This window comes from Chiroxiphia lanceolata, chromosome 7 (assembly GCF_009829145.1).
Source record: "Chiroxiphia lanceolata isolate bChiLan1 chromosome 7, bChiLan1.pri, whole genome shotgun sequence".
NCBI lineage: Eukaryota > Metazoa > Chordata > Aves > Passeriformes > Pipridae > Chiroxiphia > Chiroxiphia lanceolata.
Genome location: NC_045643.1, coordinates 17,529,192 through 17,548,709, shown reverse-complemented (window position 1 = coordinate 17,548,709; position 19,518 = coordinate 17,529,192). Strand labels below are relative to the sequence as shown.

The window sequence follows — 19,518 nt, the reverse complement described above, 5'->3', positions numbered from 1 at the left end:
GAACCTCTGACAACATGACTGTTGTCAGCCGTTCATCTGACTATAGCTGTTATTTCTGGCTTCATGTACATTGAAATAAGATTAAAATAGCTAAAACTTAGCTGGAAATTCTGATTACATACAGTGCTTTTGCTGTGGAACTCAGGGCAACCAGAAATGGCTGAGCAACATCTGGGATCACCAAGCTATGTTTATGAACTCATTTGTCTGTGGATTACCCTGGGCTCCTGGAACTAATGATACAAGGTTTATTCCTCAGAAGCTGCTGGAGCTCAACTACAGAGCAGTGGAATTTGCCTTATTTTCTATAGAAATGTACATGTTCTTGTTTACATAACATTACTCTGACATTACAGTAATGCCTTCCAGAAAAACGCTGATAATTGCAAGGGTGAAGAAATAAGTCTGAAGACAGTGCTGCCTTTTAGAACAATTATAATTTCATTAAAATAGGAACATAACTTAAAGATAGATTTTATTCTCTTTGATGATTTACTCATGCAAACTGCACATAAAAGAAAACAGTACAGTTTGTGAAACATGTCAAATGTAAAGACCCAAAATGCTAAGTACAGAAGTAGTGTGACATACGTCTCAAAACGGAATCCATGGTAGTACGGCTAATACCTTTTCTCTATTTGCTGAACACAGATTTTAATGGTTCTTTTTCCAGCCCCACTGTTAAATCCATTAACTGTTTACATATCTCCTATACACTTATGTAGACTTATTTTACAAGCGCAACAGTTTTGTTATAAAAAAACTCCACTTATATGATTTAAAAGCCTTTGTGTTTAGGAGAGCAAATTATAGTATAATCAACAAGGCCTTATCTAGTCCACCAAAATTACAATGAAAAGTGACTGTAGAGCTTTCTTGCAGAATTCACATTTTGTGCCTATGCAATTAATTTCGTTCTCACAAGAGTTCCATTGTATTTCCCCATCCTGGAAACATTCAATAACTGTTACAGCTTTTTATGTTGAAATTGGGAAAGTAAGACTTTTAAACACATGAGGTTTTCAACACAACTTTCTTAGATTTAAAATACAAAATATTTAGAATCCCTATTATTTTCATGCTTAAAGCCCTGCAATGATACATATACGACTTAGATACTTCTTTGTCCAGCTTTCATTATAGTATGGTTGTATATATATTGCAGAAATTATGATTTTCCTGTGGATCAATTACATTTTTAGACTTAAAACTGAACCGAACAGAAACTTGATGGCACTGACACTTAAAAACACATGGTATAGTGTGGAGAAGGAAGAGCAAATGAACTACACAACCCATTATAAATGCATTAAATCTTTGTTATATACATAATGGAATCCTGCTTTACTGCCAGTTGCTACTATGCATCTGTTTTTGCTATTATACAAAGTTTTCCGACCTGAAAGCACACATCTACTTTTTTTAAAACAACTTAATCTATTGTAAAATATTAAACTGTATTTTGACATGAGTACAGAATCAAAATAGATAATGGCACATTTAAAAAACTCAATATCCTACAGATGATTGGATAATGAGAAAAAGTGTACCTACAATCATCTCATCAGAAACAAACTACATCATGGAATGTTAGTTATCCAAGTTCGCACAGTAAATAACATTTTAAAACTGCAATCACCTATCAGCCAGCATCACATTGAAGGCATCTTTAAACATTCAAGCAAAAGACTGCTGGCATTAACTACTGAACCATTCTCACGCACACACCACACACACCACATTATAATTACATTGTTTCCAAGATACGGTAGATACTGATTTTTTTTTCCACAAGAAAGGTATCAAAATTTTTGCTACTAAAAGATGACAGTGCTTACACAAGAATTAAGTACAAGTTAGCTTGCAAATACAAGACAATGACAAAAAAAAGTCGAGTTGTCTGAAGAAGGATTTTAGGCTTTTCTGGCATCCAAAACCTTGAGTAAACTCCTTAGTCTGCGACTCAAAAATCCACAAAATATCATCCTACTTTGGAATACTATGTATTCCATATCTGATAACCCTGTATTTTACAATATGCTTACTGATTTCAGCCTGGCATCAAGGGGTGGTTATAGATATCTATTCTGACTAGAGAAATAAAGCTCTTCTCCCACCAGAATGGAAGTGTTGGAGTGGAAAAAACCAAACACCTGACATCAATTTAAACTTAAAAAAAAAAAAATCAAATCTATTTAGTAATGATCCTCATCTAGGATTGGTATGTGCATAAGAGTACTGTATCTCATATACTGTACTGGCCCTATTAAAATTAAGAACCCCAACAGTTAAAAGCCAACCAAAATGCTATACATAAAACAACCCAAATGTTTTTCTCCCAATGTTCTTCCTCTCATAATGTGCAAAACAACAAAAAGGCAAAAAGACTAAAAGCAAATTTACTGTAACTGTCTTTCTCTTGCCTAGTGCTTTATGACCTTGCTAACGTTACAAAGTCAATAGGGACTATGCAGAACTTTGGTATAAAAATGTCACATAATATTACTATCACAGTCTTGGGGATGACCTTCAGTAATTCACCCCAATGTTTGTTGAAATAATACCAAATTAAAAATGAAATAAACCACATTGTACTGTACACACACTTTACACATTAAGCACAAAAAATAACTAGTAAAACTAATACTTAAAAAAAAAAAAAGTCTTTTGCCAAGAGACTAGAACTGCTGTTCTGTCTCATCTCCACCTGCCAATCGTTAAAGCCAAATTTAAGTTGGATTTTTAAAAACGAGTAATTTTAAGCTACAATTTCTCCTAGATGGAGACTGGTCTTTTGTTGGTTTCCCTTTAAAGTCACAGGTGTGTATCTAAGAAACTGATGCAACGCAAGTTTTTAATCAACTTCCTGAAGGCTGCGACTGGGAGGGAGGCGCCATGACGATCTGGGAAAGCACGGGCTCCGTGCTCTGGTCCGCCATCTGGGTGAGAACGGAGGTGGCCACCGCTTCGGCCTTGGAAGTGGAGCTTACGCCGTTGGAAGTGCTGACAGAACTGTGCTGAATAGCTTCTGTGTGTGGACTGCTTGGCACTGATATGTCTTCCGAGCTGTCATCTTTCTCTGCAGCTGAAGAAGAAAAACTAATTGATTTTGTCTCCCGGAATGCACACCACCCCATCCCAGTAACAGCAATCAGTCCCTAAATGATTAAAATTCATGGTGTAACGCAGCACAAATGGCAAAACAATCTTATTTTCGTTTTTTAAAAAAAGAAATACTACTTTGTAAGCAAAAAACCAGACTGCAGAATGGACTATTCAGGAAACCAGAACTGATTTTCACATCTTCAAAGCCATGATTAAAATGGTCTGATTTCTTCCTAGTTAATCAGCTGGTGGGTACCATGCCTAATTCTAATGATGCATGTTCACATCAATAAGCAATATTCACAGACTAAAAACGCTACCAGACCTCTTCTTTCTATATGAATTTGCTTTAGATTTTAAATATATGCTATTTACTGCATCTCCTTTCAGTAATGAATACTCGTGATCATGAATAAGATATCTGAAAAAATACTATTTATAGCACTATATTAATTGGACAATACTTCAACAAGTTTTTAACTCACATTCTTCTAAGGAATGAAGTTCCATATCTTTTTTAGTATACAAATGCCTCTCAATAGGGTTTAAAATTGTTAAAAATAGTTTTAAAAATATCTTCAGAATATTTCAGGTGTTCTCCACAAAACTGAAGTGAATTAGCCACAGAGTTACACCATTTTTTCCCATGACAGAGGGTAAGCAGGTTAAAAAATAATTTTCACTGTGCAAAATCAGAATTTCCAAAATGAACATAATTTTAAATGTCTTTCTTGCACAGACCTCCTAGTCATTCTAAAATCATTCTTTTTTCCAGAGTTGCAAATGTTTGCCAAGGCATTATGCAAACACTGTCAAGCAAAAAGCTGAGCTGAAGGCTAAAAAAAAACAAAAAAAGAAAATAAGCTTACTGTTTTTTACTCAAAATTAGAAATAGGAATGCTGAATTTCACTGTAACTTTTTTGTACCACTTTGTGTTACCTAATGTTTTCAAATATTTTTAAAACCAGTTTTACACGCCAGCTAAAAGCAGTACCCAGATGGAATACTGGAAGTGCCTTTTAAACCACTACTGACTATGGTGATATACACAGAGCCAGAAGCAGGCATGAACCATTGCTTTTGACTAAACAATGGAACAAAGCTTGACTTTCTCCAGTCTTGTCTTTGCAATCCCTTTCAAATTTGCTTGAGATTGGCCTATGAATTTAGAAGTGCCCCAGGGGAAGAGAAAGGATGGGAAAGGATGACATGAGAAGACGAGCAACGCTGTTGTATCATATCCTTGTTTCCACAGAAAGTCAGGCTAACAGCAGCAACAGAACACTAAGCATCAACAAACAATAGTGAAATAAAGTTCATGTTGGACTTAGGTTTATATAACATATCAGCTATGGGTAAGAAAATTTGCTACATTAGCAAGTCAAGACCCCAATATAAAGATCTTTTAGCAGCCCCATGCATACTATTAACACACTTCTCTTCAAAGCTTAAAATCAATTCTATTACTGACTGCTTCTAGAAAATAATAGTAAGGTCAAAAAAGATGGGTAAGCAAGGAAACTGCTATATTTCTTTCTAACAAATACTGCCTACACAATCAAAGTGGCAATTTCTCTTACAACTCTACTACAAGAGCATGGCCATAATTGTTCGGAAGTTATAATGTTCTTGCCCACAAGGCCAACTATTTTACAGATACTGCACTTTTTCAAAAACAGATCTTTCAATTATTAAAGGAGAGAGGAACACATGACACTGAGCTAGATCTGCTGACAATTACCACATATCCAAAGGTTTCATAATAACTGTATACAGCAAGAAGAAGAAAATTAGGACACTTCAGAAAGACACTTGTGATCCTTAGCAGAGTTTGCCCGTTCAAGAACAGAAAGAACATGAACAAGTGTCAATTCAGTTAACAGTATTCAACAGGATTTCATCTTTGCTGTACCTCTATCAAGACGTACATTGATCTCATGTAAAAACAAGGAGCAAACTTTGTTAAAAATAGAAACTCTAGTGTCACTTCCCCGAGTAGCATATTCTTCCCCTCAGACAGAATGAAATGGCAGCAAGTAGGATGACATGTATCAAATACAGTCTCCCTGCTGTAACACCTGCTCCTCCTCTCCAGAGCTGCTGTTATTTTCCTATGAATCTCCATCTTCCTATCAAGCTTCTTGTGCTGATCTCCAATTTCCTTGTTGTCCAAATTCTCCTTATACCCAAGAAAAAGGGTTAGTTTTAAATGCTATGAGCAAGAGATAGAGAGGAAGTTAAAATAGATCATGAGATAAGAGAGGAAGTTAAAATAGATCATGATCTTTCAGCTGCAGAAGGAAGGTCTTCCATTGTCATGTCTCCCTTAACATGTACGTTCTTAACTCAAAAGAAATTTCTGTAATAATATCACAATGGTAAAGAACATGAGAGAGGTTTGATTTTCTCACTTTGATGGGCTTAGGAAAACCCTATATGCGCTGGAAGAAACAGTTATGAGTACACTTATGATCACCAATAGACGTGTTCATTTCATTGAGCAGATAAATACACTGTGCTGAAGACACAAAAATACGTGATTCCAGGTATTTTCAGATGCCAGGGGCTAGAGAGGGGGAGCTTACAGCAGACCCAGACCTAACACTAGTTCATGGTAATAAATTGGACTGGAAGCGTAAACCCTTGTAATAACTACAAACCAATATTTAGAAATGAGGTGCCACCCTAAAGAATAGCTATTTGGATTTTCTTTAATGTCCTTCCTAAGGTAGCCCTAACTTTACAGGAATAGTGGCCAAAAGCTGAATAAAAACTCCATTTGAGAAATGAAAACCAAACAAGAAAATCACTCAATGAATACAGAAGATACTTAAAAGTCACCTCATTACAGAGGTGACTTGTTTTCTTAAGCCTGAAGACTGGGAATAAAGAACAAAGGCTTTTAGAAGAACACAGGAAAGTCATACTTAAATTCTGATTTCTTCCTTTTTTCTTAGTTGACCAGAGAATTGCCAGACACAGGACTGTGGTTTCAAGGGTGCAGCTGATACATACCAGAATCATACTATAGCTAACAATGAAAAAAAAAAAAAAAAGCCAAGGCATTTTAGCTTTTTTCATGGCTCCCCCAGCTTTGCCTCAAATCAAGGAAAATACACAGTCCAAATTAGAAATTAATCTACAGAAATAACGTTTGCTGTATATTAGAAAGTTGAAAATTTACAGAGCTACATCACATGACCTTTCTTCAAGGCCAGATAGTTCCTAGACAGGCTGTGTCATGAGAGGAGAGCTATTTTGGAAATTGAATGCAACGTGGACTAGATGAGCTATAGAAAAGAATTAAAAAACAAAAAAGCAGAGATTTTTGAGGATGCACTGAAAAGTACCCTTTTAGAGTACTCAAACTATTTGCTTCTTAGCTCTGCTTATCAACAGCTTTCATTCAGGCAAGCAAACAAAGAAGGATTTCAGTCTCCAGAAGAAAAAAACCCACCAAAACCAAAATGAGAGTGAGTACACAAGCACCAACATGTGATTCTGAACTCCTTCAGTTCCCTGATAATCACTAGAAAGGAAGCCTCATGGTAATTATTATTAGGCCTTTCAAGGCCTATAGAGGGACTTAAGCCTAGTAATGCTCATTTCCAGCGAGTTGGCCCTTGTGAATGTCCCCTGCAGTCACTGAAGAGCTGTTATTTATCCAGAACAGGCTGCAGGAGCGTAGTGGTTTGAGAGGTTCAAATCATTCCAGGCCTGAAACTGGTTAGTCACCTTCTACCATTTCTTTAAAACTAACTACAGAAAGAGCACAAATCCTCTCATTTAACATCACCTACACTGCAGCCTCTATTTATCTTCATTTATATTCAGTTTAGAACAAATGCTCTCGAATATTATGATGTCCTTGTCAAAAATATGAAAAAATACCTAAAAATCCCTTTACTTTCCTTTTTTTTCAAAACTTTGATTTTCACAATACATTTTCTTTTCACAAGTTTTCCCCTTTCTCCTACTACAAGTCCAGAAAAATCCTGAGAAAATATAGAGTGTATTGCAGAAGACTTCTAGAAACTATCTAGTATGGAAAAGATAACATGAAAAATAAATGAACAGCATCTGGATTTCTTCTATACACAGCACTTTCCCTGCCACGGCTTAACATACATTCAGAACCAACAGCATCCTTCACTGAGAAATAAAAAAGTTTAGGCTGGCTGAAAACTCAAACATTGCAACAGAAATTCATCCATACTAACTCAAAGTGCAATAATGATCTTTCTGGTTTCTCTGTCCTGATGACACCCTCTTTTGAAGCAGGAACAAGACTTTAAATAAAGAAAATATGATCCCAAGAACAATCTTAAAAGAAAGAGGTACCTGCAGTTTTATGCTTTTCATTTGGCTTGTGAAAAAATTGCCTGGAAAATTGAGAAGATCTTAAAAGGTATGCAAAATTAAGTGCCAAAAATACCCTGAAAAGTGATAGATTATTTGTGCCTATTTAAATGCATAAAAATAACATGAAAACCCATAAAATTGTGGACTTAGCTGTTAAAACAGCTAACACGGCCTAAACTATCATTTTTTAAGCAGTGCACAATACTCAGCACTGCAGGAGTTCTGTAAGCTGAGGTCTTCAATTCTTCCACAGAGACAAGACTATTAAACCACTCACTACATTTCTGAAGCAATTCAACTTCGATTACTTGATGAATATAATATGTTTATTTACAGGAACACCATTTTCATGAACATATTGACTGAAACAATGTTTTCCTCTCATAAATTCTACTGTGGGTATGTCACTTAGCCAACATGCCTTCCTAACAATATTCATACAGAGATAACATGACAAAATCCTTTCAGAGGGATGGCATTACAACTATCATTCATGTTAAATTTTTACTTTCAAGAGACTTTTCAAGAAACTAAGTGAGCTACGCTTCCAATCTCCTTGCTAACTATTATTTTTTTCTAAAATTTGCTTTTGCCACTAATTAGTATTTTAGGTCTAATTCATTTTGCATTCTTCAGTAAATCAGAAGCATTATAGTCCTTTTCTGAGGGCAGAAAACCAGCATTCCTAAAGAGGTCATTTGCTAACTCTTCAACAAAGAAATCCTTACCATGTAACCAGTTTGTCAATTTATGACTTACGATTAAATATTTTTCATGACAATTCAGGAACATGCACCCTCAAACCCATCAAAATTTAAGAACCCTACAGGGTTTTTTTGTTTTGTTTTGGTTTTTTTAAAAACCTTGCATGCATAATGCTATCTCCCTAGTAGCTTCCCTATGAAATTATCTTGTTCTGTCAGACGGGAGCCATAATGGCCTCATCCCTGCAGCAATCATTGTTAATATAAATCCCAAACATATTTCTATACTGTTCCAATTTACTCCAAGATGCTATTTTCTGTCTTGTCAAAATGACTGGAGATCAAAGGACCAAGATTTATAAGCTCAAAACTGACAAAATCAGTATTCTAAATATATATGGCAATACAGAGTTGCTAAATCTCCTGAATCTTTTAAATTAAAAAATATTGCCCATTCTGATGAAATTGCTTACAATGACTACAAGTAAAGATGGTGGCCATTAAGTTTTATCGCAAGCACCTGAGGATCTGTTTGCATGCAATACAAAATGTTCCTTTATTCTCCTGAATTACTGACACTGGCAAATTAAAATGAAGTGGCTACATATGGCAGAAACAATCTTCACATTTACAAATATCTTGAAATATCACTAAATCATAAAAACGAAAGCTGTGGGTTATATATTATGAATGTTGCCTAATGCATTCCCAGCTCAGTTATTTGTAACAAATTTGTGTACAATGGACAAAATTGGCCATTTATTCTACAGCAGCAGCAGCTGGTTCTGGCACTGTGTATCACAGCCAAAAAGGAAGTTACAAGTCAGGAAAGCATAATTAACCTTTAAAATGCTGGAAGGATGAAAAATCAAAAGAACAATTTAAAGTAAAAATATAGATTAGAAAAAAACTGGTATTGAAAGTCTCAGTATTCCCGTCAATATTAGAACTCCTTTTAAAAACACCCTGTTTATAGAACAGCAGTCACTTAACGTGGAAATCAGAACAATCTAGAAGACATTGTACAGTAGGAGCCATGAACCTGCATCTGATTATTTTAATGGCTTGACTGATCCTGGATGTTGTGGTAAATGAGGACAGCTGTTACAGTACCTCTACTGAAATCTCATTATGATGAAGGAAAAAAACCCACAAGGACCTTTCACTGTACTAAGCTAAGATAATGTATAAAAAATGGTTTATCATGTGCTCTTAATACTTTAATTATATTTTCCAAAGCAGGTGTAGTAACCAATAGTCCTTAAATGCTAATTATCATATGCATTTATTAAGCCAACATAAAACCTTCAACATTATGCAACAATTCACTTTCGACTTAAAAATACATTTCTAAATACCACATATTAATTCCTGTCTTCCAATAACCTTTGAGATTAAAAAAAAAAATCTTTAATGTAATATATGTAATATTAGAACTGCACTTCTCAATTTTAATGCTCATTCAGTTCACTTTGGCAGTATTTCATTGATGCAGCCTCAGGCTATAGGTAATGGAACATTACTCACTATGATAGCCAGATTTCTTCTGCATGGCAGTTACAGGGCAATCTTTATGAGCCAGAAGAAGCTGTTTCAGCTGTGCCACTTCATTTCTCAGCAGGGTGACTTCGTTCTAAAGGAGAAGAAAGTTATATACTTTACCAGGCTCAAACTACACACGTTTTGAAGGTAAGCATTAAGTTTTATAGGATTTTCAGTTGTTCATTTAGGGGTAGCTAAAATACAAGAAGTTTCCATTTGGCATATACTACAAAAACGTATGCATTTCTTTTATCTCAGAAAATGTAAATATTAGCTGAAACTTTGCTAACTTTATTATTTTCTATAACTAGGAAATGCTTTTTAAAAAAAAAATACAACATATGTTTTTCAGTTTGCAGATGTAGAGTTTACATATAGTCTCATTCACATGATCCAGCTACTGAGAGGCTCTTCTGGAAGGTTTTGTGATGAATTCTAATCAGAGTAAACCTACATTTAGCTACACACATCTTAACAGATGCCACAGCCAACATTAAGAAAAGGGAAAAAAATATAAAATAAAATCCAAAAAGCCAATGCAGAATAATTTTTTAGTGACTATTATACTTGGACTTCAAAAAAGAAAATCTCATGTAATGGAAAATAATTTAGCAAATATTTGCTGATCTCCAGACCCATTTTTTCCTTTGGCAGCCATACATAAACGTGTTGTAAGAAGGAATCACTGATAATAATGACAAAATCCTGAGATGTCTGCTTATGCCACTAAAGTGTAGTGTGACCTAGGAGACAGCACCTGCAAAATCTAGTGACTGGGTTCGTCTCCAGACTGTGCCTTTCCACTACTGGGTGACCTTGAGCAAGGTCATTTTACTGCTTTGTGCTTCACTTTCCCCATTTGTAAAACGGAAGACAGCAACACTTACCTTCCCTGTAAAGCAGTTTGGTGTCTGTAGATGAGAAGTGCTACATAACTGCATTACATGTGACAATCTAAATTAGGAATGGTATGGCATTTTGATAGAACCATTTTCACTTTAAATAGTAGAAAAATATTATTAATCAAGTTATCTGTAATGCTTTGTGATCCCCATATCTTGACACAATATGTATTTTTCATGGGTTACTGTATTTTAAATATAAATCCTTTCCACTGACACTTGAAGTTACTTTAAGTATAAGAACCTTTGCACATTAGCATAATATATCACACACGTGACATAATTGTTTGGTAAAAGCTTATGTTTATGCATTTAGGAGCAAGTTAAAATAAAAGCAAACACAGGAAAATTGGATTGCAACTAAAATTATCTGGAAAAATAAACCACAAGAAAGTCAACTTATTTACTTGTAAGCTAGAAATAAGGCAATGCAGTCAGAAATGAGATGAATTACAAGTAAAACAATTCCAAAGAAAAACAGTTTTTTCAGAACAGAACTTACTAGGTTTAATTATGCTAAGTAACTAAAATACCAGATTGTTAAAAGCTCTTCTTTGTATTCTCTCGCTCCATTTAGAAGACAACAAATTTCAAGCCTTTATCCTTACAAAATCCTGTTAAACTGTTAAGGACTCCTTTTCTATTCAGTCATTTCACTGTGTAAAATATCTCTTTTAGAAACTTTATATTAAAAGCAAAAGCTGAGAGATGCCAAAAATCTGACTTCACAAACATTTTTAACAAAAGAAAAATGTGACTGCAAACAAAAAAGGTTGCAACTAAAGAAACCCAAACAAAAGCCTCATAAATTCTCTGCCAGCTGGCGTTACACGTCCTGAAACCTTAGGCTGTTAAGAAAGCACACTACGAGGGCCTCCAGCTCTCAGTCTCCCCTTAGTTCACCATGTTACTTACTGAGGAGACACAAATCTGGACGCAAAGCAGGGAGCTGCACAGAACTGACATAGCTGGGGGGAAGAAAAAGCCCATATTGATGTAGTTTAGAGACAACTGCTTGATAATCTACAGAAGTAACAACATCCAAGACTATGAAATATACTTCTGTTTAGTTCAAAGGAACCTTGGCAAAAGAAGTGATCAAATCAGGAAAAAGTTTCCAGAAATTTTCTATCTTGTCTCCCACATTTTAAGGAGGAATTTTATACAGAAAAAGGACATTTAAGTATGAAGTTGCAGTTTATCTGTGTAAATAAAATAATGTTGTGGTGGTGGGGAAACAGTTTTCCCCCCCTCTCAAACCATGACAAATGTTTATGAAAAATTTTTACAAGTTTATAGATTAATGTCAGCTGCATTAAAAATATTAAGAATGTTCCTAGCAAAAATACAAAAAGCAAATATATTATCTTGCATTAAAGTAGACTTGAAAAAATGGAACAGCATTCCCATATAAAAAAAGGGTTGAGGTAATCTCAATAACAATGCTAGCTGTGTATTCCATAATATGAACACTTGTGCCAAGAATGCTATATGCAATGCACAAATCACTCCTAAACTAGAACTGAGTTATGTCTGCTAGACACGTGGGACATGGAATGTCACAGAAAGGCAATCTATGGTTGCCATTTATATATTATCACTTCTAACTGGTGAAGAGGGGCTGTTGAAACCAATTCCTCTACACATTGTAGTAACGTATCTTGTATGTGACAATGGTAAGTCTTTTTCATCTTGTTCAAAACACATTAACGTTAACGTGTGGTGGTCATTTAACATGTGGTTAACCTGTTGAAAACAGGCTAACAAGCAACATGTGGAATAAACACTTTAACAGTTGGCATGAAGAAAGATTATTTCAAGTTTTCGTACTGGAAAGGTCGTCCTCATTAATGAGTCTTTGAGTCAAGTGTAGGCATCAACATTTCTTTAAATAAGCATGAAATATACCTCACACGCTGTCTAGAAGAATTTGTACGTTCCCACGTTTCAAAATGTGCTAACATTAAAAAGCAGGTTTCTGGAGGAAAGCATATTGACTTTTACCTGCACTCCATCATTCAAAAGATGCTCTCCCTTTTGTATTCTTATGAAGATATACCACACAGTGTACAACACGTTCTTCCGTATCTGCCTCTTTCTCCTTGCATCCAAAATGCATATGTAATGCTGGAACTGGATTAACCCTTACTCAGCAAGGTGTGGGACAGTATTTGTGATATATATTTACCAGAATTATTATCAGAGACAGGTAGATGTGACTTCTGGGGATAGGGGATTGTCTGTGGCTGAGTTAAACAACGCTCTTGCTGCTTCTTTTTGAACAACTTCCTATATGGGAAAGGATCTTTACTCACGGGCATACTTTCACAATTCAGCCTTCCTAAAGCAGCTTCTGCAGCATCAGTACAAACCATCACTTGATTGCTGCTCATTGAGAACCCACAGTAACGCTGTGAGGAAGACAGCCTATTCTTCTTCTAATACTTTGTCCTCTAAGACTATTAAAGCAACAGGGACCAAATACAGTCCATATAATGCACTTTGGCATCTGATCCTGCAATACCGCTGAGTGGTCACTGTGGACACACCATCAATACCTTCTTAATACATTATACAGCACCCTGTACCCTGCAGGACTGTGCAAGGCATACAAGCTAAACAAGGTGATGAACAAAATTTAAGATTAATAAACCAGTCAACACATTAGTAGAACACCCAGTCTACAAAAATCAATAGTAAATAAACTTTAAATGGTTGGAAGCATGAAAAATATTTACATAGCAGAGCCTAAAATAAAACCAGCCTGCCTAACCTATGTATGTTACTAGCGTGATGTAACAGATGGAAATTTTCCCTTAAGCAAAAATTTGAAAAATACTGCTTAAAAAGGAAATTACCTTCAAACATTTAAAAGAACTTGGCAGAAGTTAATCTACAGAACAAAATACATACGTCAACTAAGTAAACCTCTTCAAAATCCATATGTACTGTTAGCAAGCCTTTCAGCCTTAAAAACCTTCCCATTGACATCAGAAGCTTTAACACAGACATTACAAGAAAGCTACTGTGTTGAAAGGAGTCAGAATTGTTACATGAAGCAATGCAGTGCAGTCATTTTCGTAGGAACCTGCTTTTGGAAATGTGACATCTCGGTAAATTCAGCTAAGCAGGCCACTTAGATATTAAACAAAATATGAACTACTAACCCAAACACTCAGTCTATAAAACTGCACTAAGGCAAAATTCCAAACTTATTAAATTTTCTATTAAATATAAAGTAAGTAATCATGGGTCATAACTGCCCACTGTGCTGATCATCTGTGTTAGCCTGTCAAGTGAAGAATTATTATGGAAATACAGGATTGATTAATGTTTTCACATAAAGTACAATTTAATTATTTCTCTGACATTCAATTTTCTTTACAAGTCATTCTGTTCTTTACAGTTAACAGTTTTGCTTTGGTTAGATCATAAGAAAACCTTCCTTGAATTCACTATTACTGAGTTAACTCTTGGAAACCTTTTGGTTTTTTTTGTTATAAAAACTGGTACATATAAGTGATAAGTTCATGTGATACAAAATATTACTTTCACTAAAAAACTGAACTATGGCCATTTTTTTTCCATTCTCCTTCACTTGTTTCTTAGATTATTTAAACTACAGTGCTATGTATAATTTTGTAATTATTGGACTTAATTCAGAATTGTGACTGCATTAAATGAACACGTCTAAAAACTGTGAACAGATATGAGAATATATATTTGCAAGAAATTTAACTAATGCTGGTGCAGTGTCATGATTCTTGGAACACAGGAAACCATTTCATGCTGTGTGCTTAGGCAGGAATTTTTTTACATTTTAGGGTCTGGGATGCTGAGTATTTTTAAAGACATGAAGATGACTCATACACTGTAATTTTGATTACATGATAAAAAGTAATCTCAACATTCCCTACTTTCTTGTTAGTAAAACTATGATGTTTTCTTTACCAAACAGCATGTAAGAGAAGCTCCTATAGGAAAGAGATGTGAATTTGACTCAGTGGACTGAGTGAATTTGACTCGGATGAAGAAAAGGAAGTGAAAGTTTAACATATGAAAATACATTTCACTACATTTTCTAAATGAATGCTTCATTTAGGAAATGACATAATTTTTCCTTTCAGGAAATTTCAAAATGAAGCTTTTAGACTTTTTATTTTGAAAACAATACTTTGTGCCAATTCTTCTGTGCTGCTGGAAAACATTAGGAAAGTATGCTTTAACATTTAAGACTAGTTTAAATAAAAGGGTCATGGATTGTTCTCTAGGGGAAAAAGTGTGCCCACGTGACAACCTTCCGAGATTGACAACCTCAGATGATGAGGTGGAAAAATGAGCAGCAGCATACACTAGCCTATCCTCTTACAGCATACTTCCATCTCTATAGGATTTATGCACACTGGGAGGGCAGCGTGGTGAAATCTGCACTGCCACTGCCTGTGTTGTACCTGTTCTGTGGACAAAAGAGGCCTTCAGTTTCCAGTGATGTCAATCTGGCACCTTTCACGAGCACTACATTCACTTTAAAGGAAAAAAAGTGAAGTTTAAAAGAACCACAAGAAATAAACTCAAAACTTATTTAAGTAACTCAGGTTGTGAAACAAATTATTAAGAGCAAGATGTGTTCAAGTAAGACTATTACATTGCTAATAAGCCTTTACTCCAACACATCTTGTCATCTTTGTTTAGTATCATAGTCTGAAAGTTATTTAAAATGGAACACAGGATTAAAAGATATGATCCTAAAGTTCACACGTTGTGAAATAGGAGTATGCTCTTATACTCTAATTTTACTGCTATATGCAATTAGTGCTGAATTTTCAAGTCTGATCTGAGCCATCAGTTACAAAATCATTTCTATTTCAGATTTCATGCAAAGTTTTAAATTCCATTGAGAATCACTGTCTAAGAATGGAAAAACTTAACTCATTTTGACTTGAAATAAAAAGTATACCTGTAACTGGCCATTTAGTGAGCTCAGGTCCTCGGCTTTTTTCTCCAATGACTGCACCCAGACTTTCCGTTTCTGTCGGCACCTGGAAGCAGCAGCCCGGTTTCTCTCCAGAAACTTTCTCCTTTTCTCATCAGGGTCTTCATTGGCAGCTCTTCTTCGCCGACCACCTGTATTTGGTGTTTGTGGCGTAGGCTGAGCCGGTGATGCCTGAAAACAGTAGAAAGTATTAATTAAGTTATCAGTATAATGCCTCTCATGACTTAACCTACAGCACTGGTATAAATAGTCATCACATCTTGAGAAAAGCATTCAGCACATTTCTAAATACATTTCTTCTGTGGAAAGTTATGTCCATTTAACTCTACAGCTAGGGTTGTAAAACTTCTACCGTATTTACACTCCTGATCATCTTACATTAACATATTACACCCAAAATAGCTTTCAAATTACATTGAGTAGGAGATACATTTTCTATTTTTGACTCTTCCAAAATACTCTTCCCACAAACCTCGTCACAACTCAATTGCTTAAGCCCACCACACAGAAGCTGTTTGACAAATGCTGCCAGTGCTGAGACTCACTGATCCCTGAACCTCCAGATAGCAATTTCCTACTTGTTGATGTGTTCCCCACCACTGAATACCAATTTCCCTTAATCCACCCACATATTATGACAGGATCAAAAAATTTCAATACTTTAAATTATACATTATGCTCATTTCACAGCTGTATACAGAACCTAAACAAAGATTCAACAAAACATGATAAGAATATAATGGATTTTAAAATCCCTTAATGGGATAACATAGACAGAACATAACTGTCTACATGACATATTCACAGGTGCACCTGCACGTTCAGTCTAGCGCAGCAAGAAAGTTTTTCTTTTTAAACTAAAACCCCCAAATATGTATCAGTTGGCATATCAATTTGGCATAAATTCTAGACAGCTAATAATAAAAAAAATCTGGGAACTCAAATCTGCCTTTTAAGAATGAAACACTTGCAATTTTTTATTAATACTAATTGTGAAATAACCATAAAATAATCAAACAGCAAGATTTCCACCTTGAAAATTCTGCTATGTGATATTACAAAAATATTCTTTTAAAAACTGAAAGAAGTATGGGGAACAGCAACAATAAAAAGGAGATCATTTTATGATGGGTCACCCTTTTCCTTCTTTTGTTCCAAATATATTTCTTTTGATACATTATCTGACTTTACTGGCCAGTCTAAGAATGTGAGGCTTTCACTGCAGATACAGGTCCTTCTGGTTCTGGATCCGGTGTGTGACTTTTATAAAATCAGTATTATGCTACAAATTCTGAAAATAATTCTTAGAGATTTTTTAAAGCATTTTGAAAACACATTTCAACTGGTTTTTTTAGACACAGAACAGCTGCAATCCTCCAGGATTCACCCAGGGAAGTCTGTCTTTCCTCCAGCAGCACTCCCACTTCCAGTCTGACTCAGAGGTCTTGCCTTTTACTCCCCTGTTCTCATCTAACATCCCAAAAGCACAGCACACCATACCTAAAATCAGAGCCCCCCTTTCAGAACCTGAGATGACACAGTACACTTAACCATAGAGCCAAAACTCTTCATGTGCCAGCCCAGAAAGGATCTTTCAAATAAATTAACAAAGCATGATACCTGATGGAATTAAAAAATTTCTAAGAGCATTTAAACATACAACGTATGCAACAGAAATACAAAATAAAACCACTTTTTTTTTCCCCCAGTATATATATTGACCAGCTGTACAAATTTCAGCTACCACAGAATCTCCTGTTAATGAACTCCATAAAGCAGGACTTAGTCCTAAATTTAAGAAGATGGGTAATATTTATTTTGAAATGATCGTCTTGGATAACAGATTTTAGAAGCATTAAGAACATGTAAGAACTATAAACACTTTACTGCTACAGAACTACTGACTCCAAGAGGAGTACATTAACATCTATTTCACAAATCAAGAGTAAAGAAAAAATATATTTATTTGCAAAATAAAGAAAGGGTGTAAGAAGTACATGTCCACTCTGTTGTCATACCGGTGTTTCAGTTGTTGAAGTTGCAGGCTGTTGTAGTGACTGTGGTCGTGGTTCCTCTGACTGAGTCCTAACCAACCCACTTGGATGTCCCTTGGCAGTATCTCCATTTGTTACCTGAGGGTGCTGCTGGGTCAAGGCTGCTTTCAATCTCTGAAAGCAGAAAAAAAAGAAGGGGAAAAAAAAGAAATATTCTATCATGCTAACTTAAGCAAATAATTATTTATACTAGTAGTTACTTCCATTTTGGAAACAGGAGTTCCACCTCTTAGACAGTTGTTTCTTTCAACAGTGATCTAGGCATATACCTACTAATAGGTAACAATTTTTGGCAAGCATGACAATAGCAATAAGGCTTACATAGGATCCCAGAAAGAAAGGGATTGTAAGCTGTAAGGAGAAGTAAAGATAAAGCCTCCTTCTTGATGAACTGTGCCCAAAAGCAGATTTCTGGAAGGCCAGGAACAAACACTTGCTGAGACTGATAGCACACAAAGGTGTGCTACCACGTGTAACCACCACACATGAAGGAAAATAAGTAAAAAACAGAATGTAAACATCTTTCCATTTTAGAAATTCTGGTATTCTCTATCCATTTAAAATAGCTCGTTATGCCTCCACTTTTTCATGGTCTTTACAAATACTCACCTCTGAAATCCTTCCTATGGTAATTAGATGAAAGCCAAGATGTTTGCTGAAACATCTTAAAAATGCACAAAATACTTGTGCAGGTTATATGTAAAAACTATTTATGTAGAAATATGCAAGGTAACTCTTATGGCATGCTATTTTACAGTAAAAAACTGCTAAAAGGTTTTGATGTTCTTCCTTTATTGTACACAGCCACTACGAAAAACAGAAAGTTTCCCAGAATGAAGAAGGCAGTTTCAGAAAAGTACACAAACCAAATTTACTGCAATTTCCCCAGAGCTCAGCGTTAACAACAAAAATTTAGGATAGCTGCAAGCACTAGGGCAGGGCTACAAAAACTTTCACGATAACGTGTTCATACTTTTTAGTATACGTACAGCACTCTGAAAGCCTGTAGGTATTTAACACTCAAGAATTAATTTGTACCTTCCTAATTCTTCTTGGAAAACAAGCTAACAAAAAAGTTTAAGTTCCTGTCTCCAGCAAGGCCTAAGTGTTTTCTAACTGTCTAATAAAATTGCTAAAACCAAACCCTATGATCTTCCTGCAACAACTGCAAAGTTGATTCCTCCCCCTCCTTCAACTAATCCTGGTTTCTAAATGGTAAATTTTTCTATGCAGCCACCAGAACTACCAGGGAAACATATCATTTCCAAGTCAGTTTGTAAATAATATTTTTAGAAGGAAGTAGCAAGTTTTTAACAATAATATGACAATATTCTTTCTAAAAGTTATTAACATACGATTTTTCCCAACACGTTTTCATTTATGACCTAAATTACTCTAGAGGTATTTCTTGTATTATAACTTACTGTTAGGACGTGACAAACTTTCATCAGTCATCATCAAGAGAGTAGTGACAGTAGGAATCAGTTGTAACAAATCAGTTACAATGTGTCTACTTTAACTTTTGAGGTTTTAAAGGGTATGCTCTCTTTTATTGCAAGCCCTCATATTAGGAGATTTTTCAAAGTTACTGTTTCAAAAATTACTTGTATTGGGTTTGCGCAGCAAGATTTTGGAGGGAGTGGGGAAACCTGATGACAACCAAGGTTTTTTGGTATTATTTGGTTATAGGCAAACTAAAACTGGTATTTTCAGATAGCTTAATAGCTTTTGAAGTCTTGATAGGAAGATTTTATTGTTCATGTATATCCTTGAAAACAAATCCTCACCACATCTGTCAAAATTTGGTAGGACCAGATCATTCTATCAAGAGCTCACAGAAACAAGATAATATACT

At 35.3% G+C, this 19,518-nt stretch overlaps 1 protein-coding gene across 8 annotated transcripts in view; it reads right to left on the bottom strand.

The window, feature by feature from the left end:
• Nucleotides 1-418: 418 nt before the first annotated feature.
• Nucleotides 419-19,518, bottom strand: part of ATF2 (activating transcription factor 2) — a 46,077-nt gene continuing 26,977 nt past the window's right edge. For 7 of the 8 annotated variants that reach the window (XM_032692915.1, XM_032692919.1, XM_032692923.1 and 4 more), the window contains 4 exons: nucleotides 17,628-17,777; nucleotides 15,574-15,780; nucleotides 9,700-9,805; nucleotides 419-3,085 (listed from right to left, as the gene is read on the bottom strand). In XM_032692915.1, coding sequence (XP_032548806.1) covers nucleotides 2,859-3,085; nucleotides 9,700-9,805; nucleotides 15,574-15,780; nucleotides 17,628-17,777 — 690 coding nt within the window. In that variant the 3' untranslated portion in view covers nucleotides 419-2,858. Of the gene's footprint in view, nucleotides 3,086-9,691; nucleotides 9,806-15,573; nucleotides 15,781-17,627; nucleotides 17,778-19,518 lie in introns of those variants that run through there. The other variant, XM_032692921.1, reaches the window with a different exon arrangement.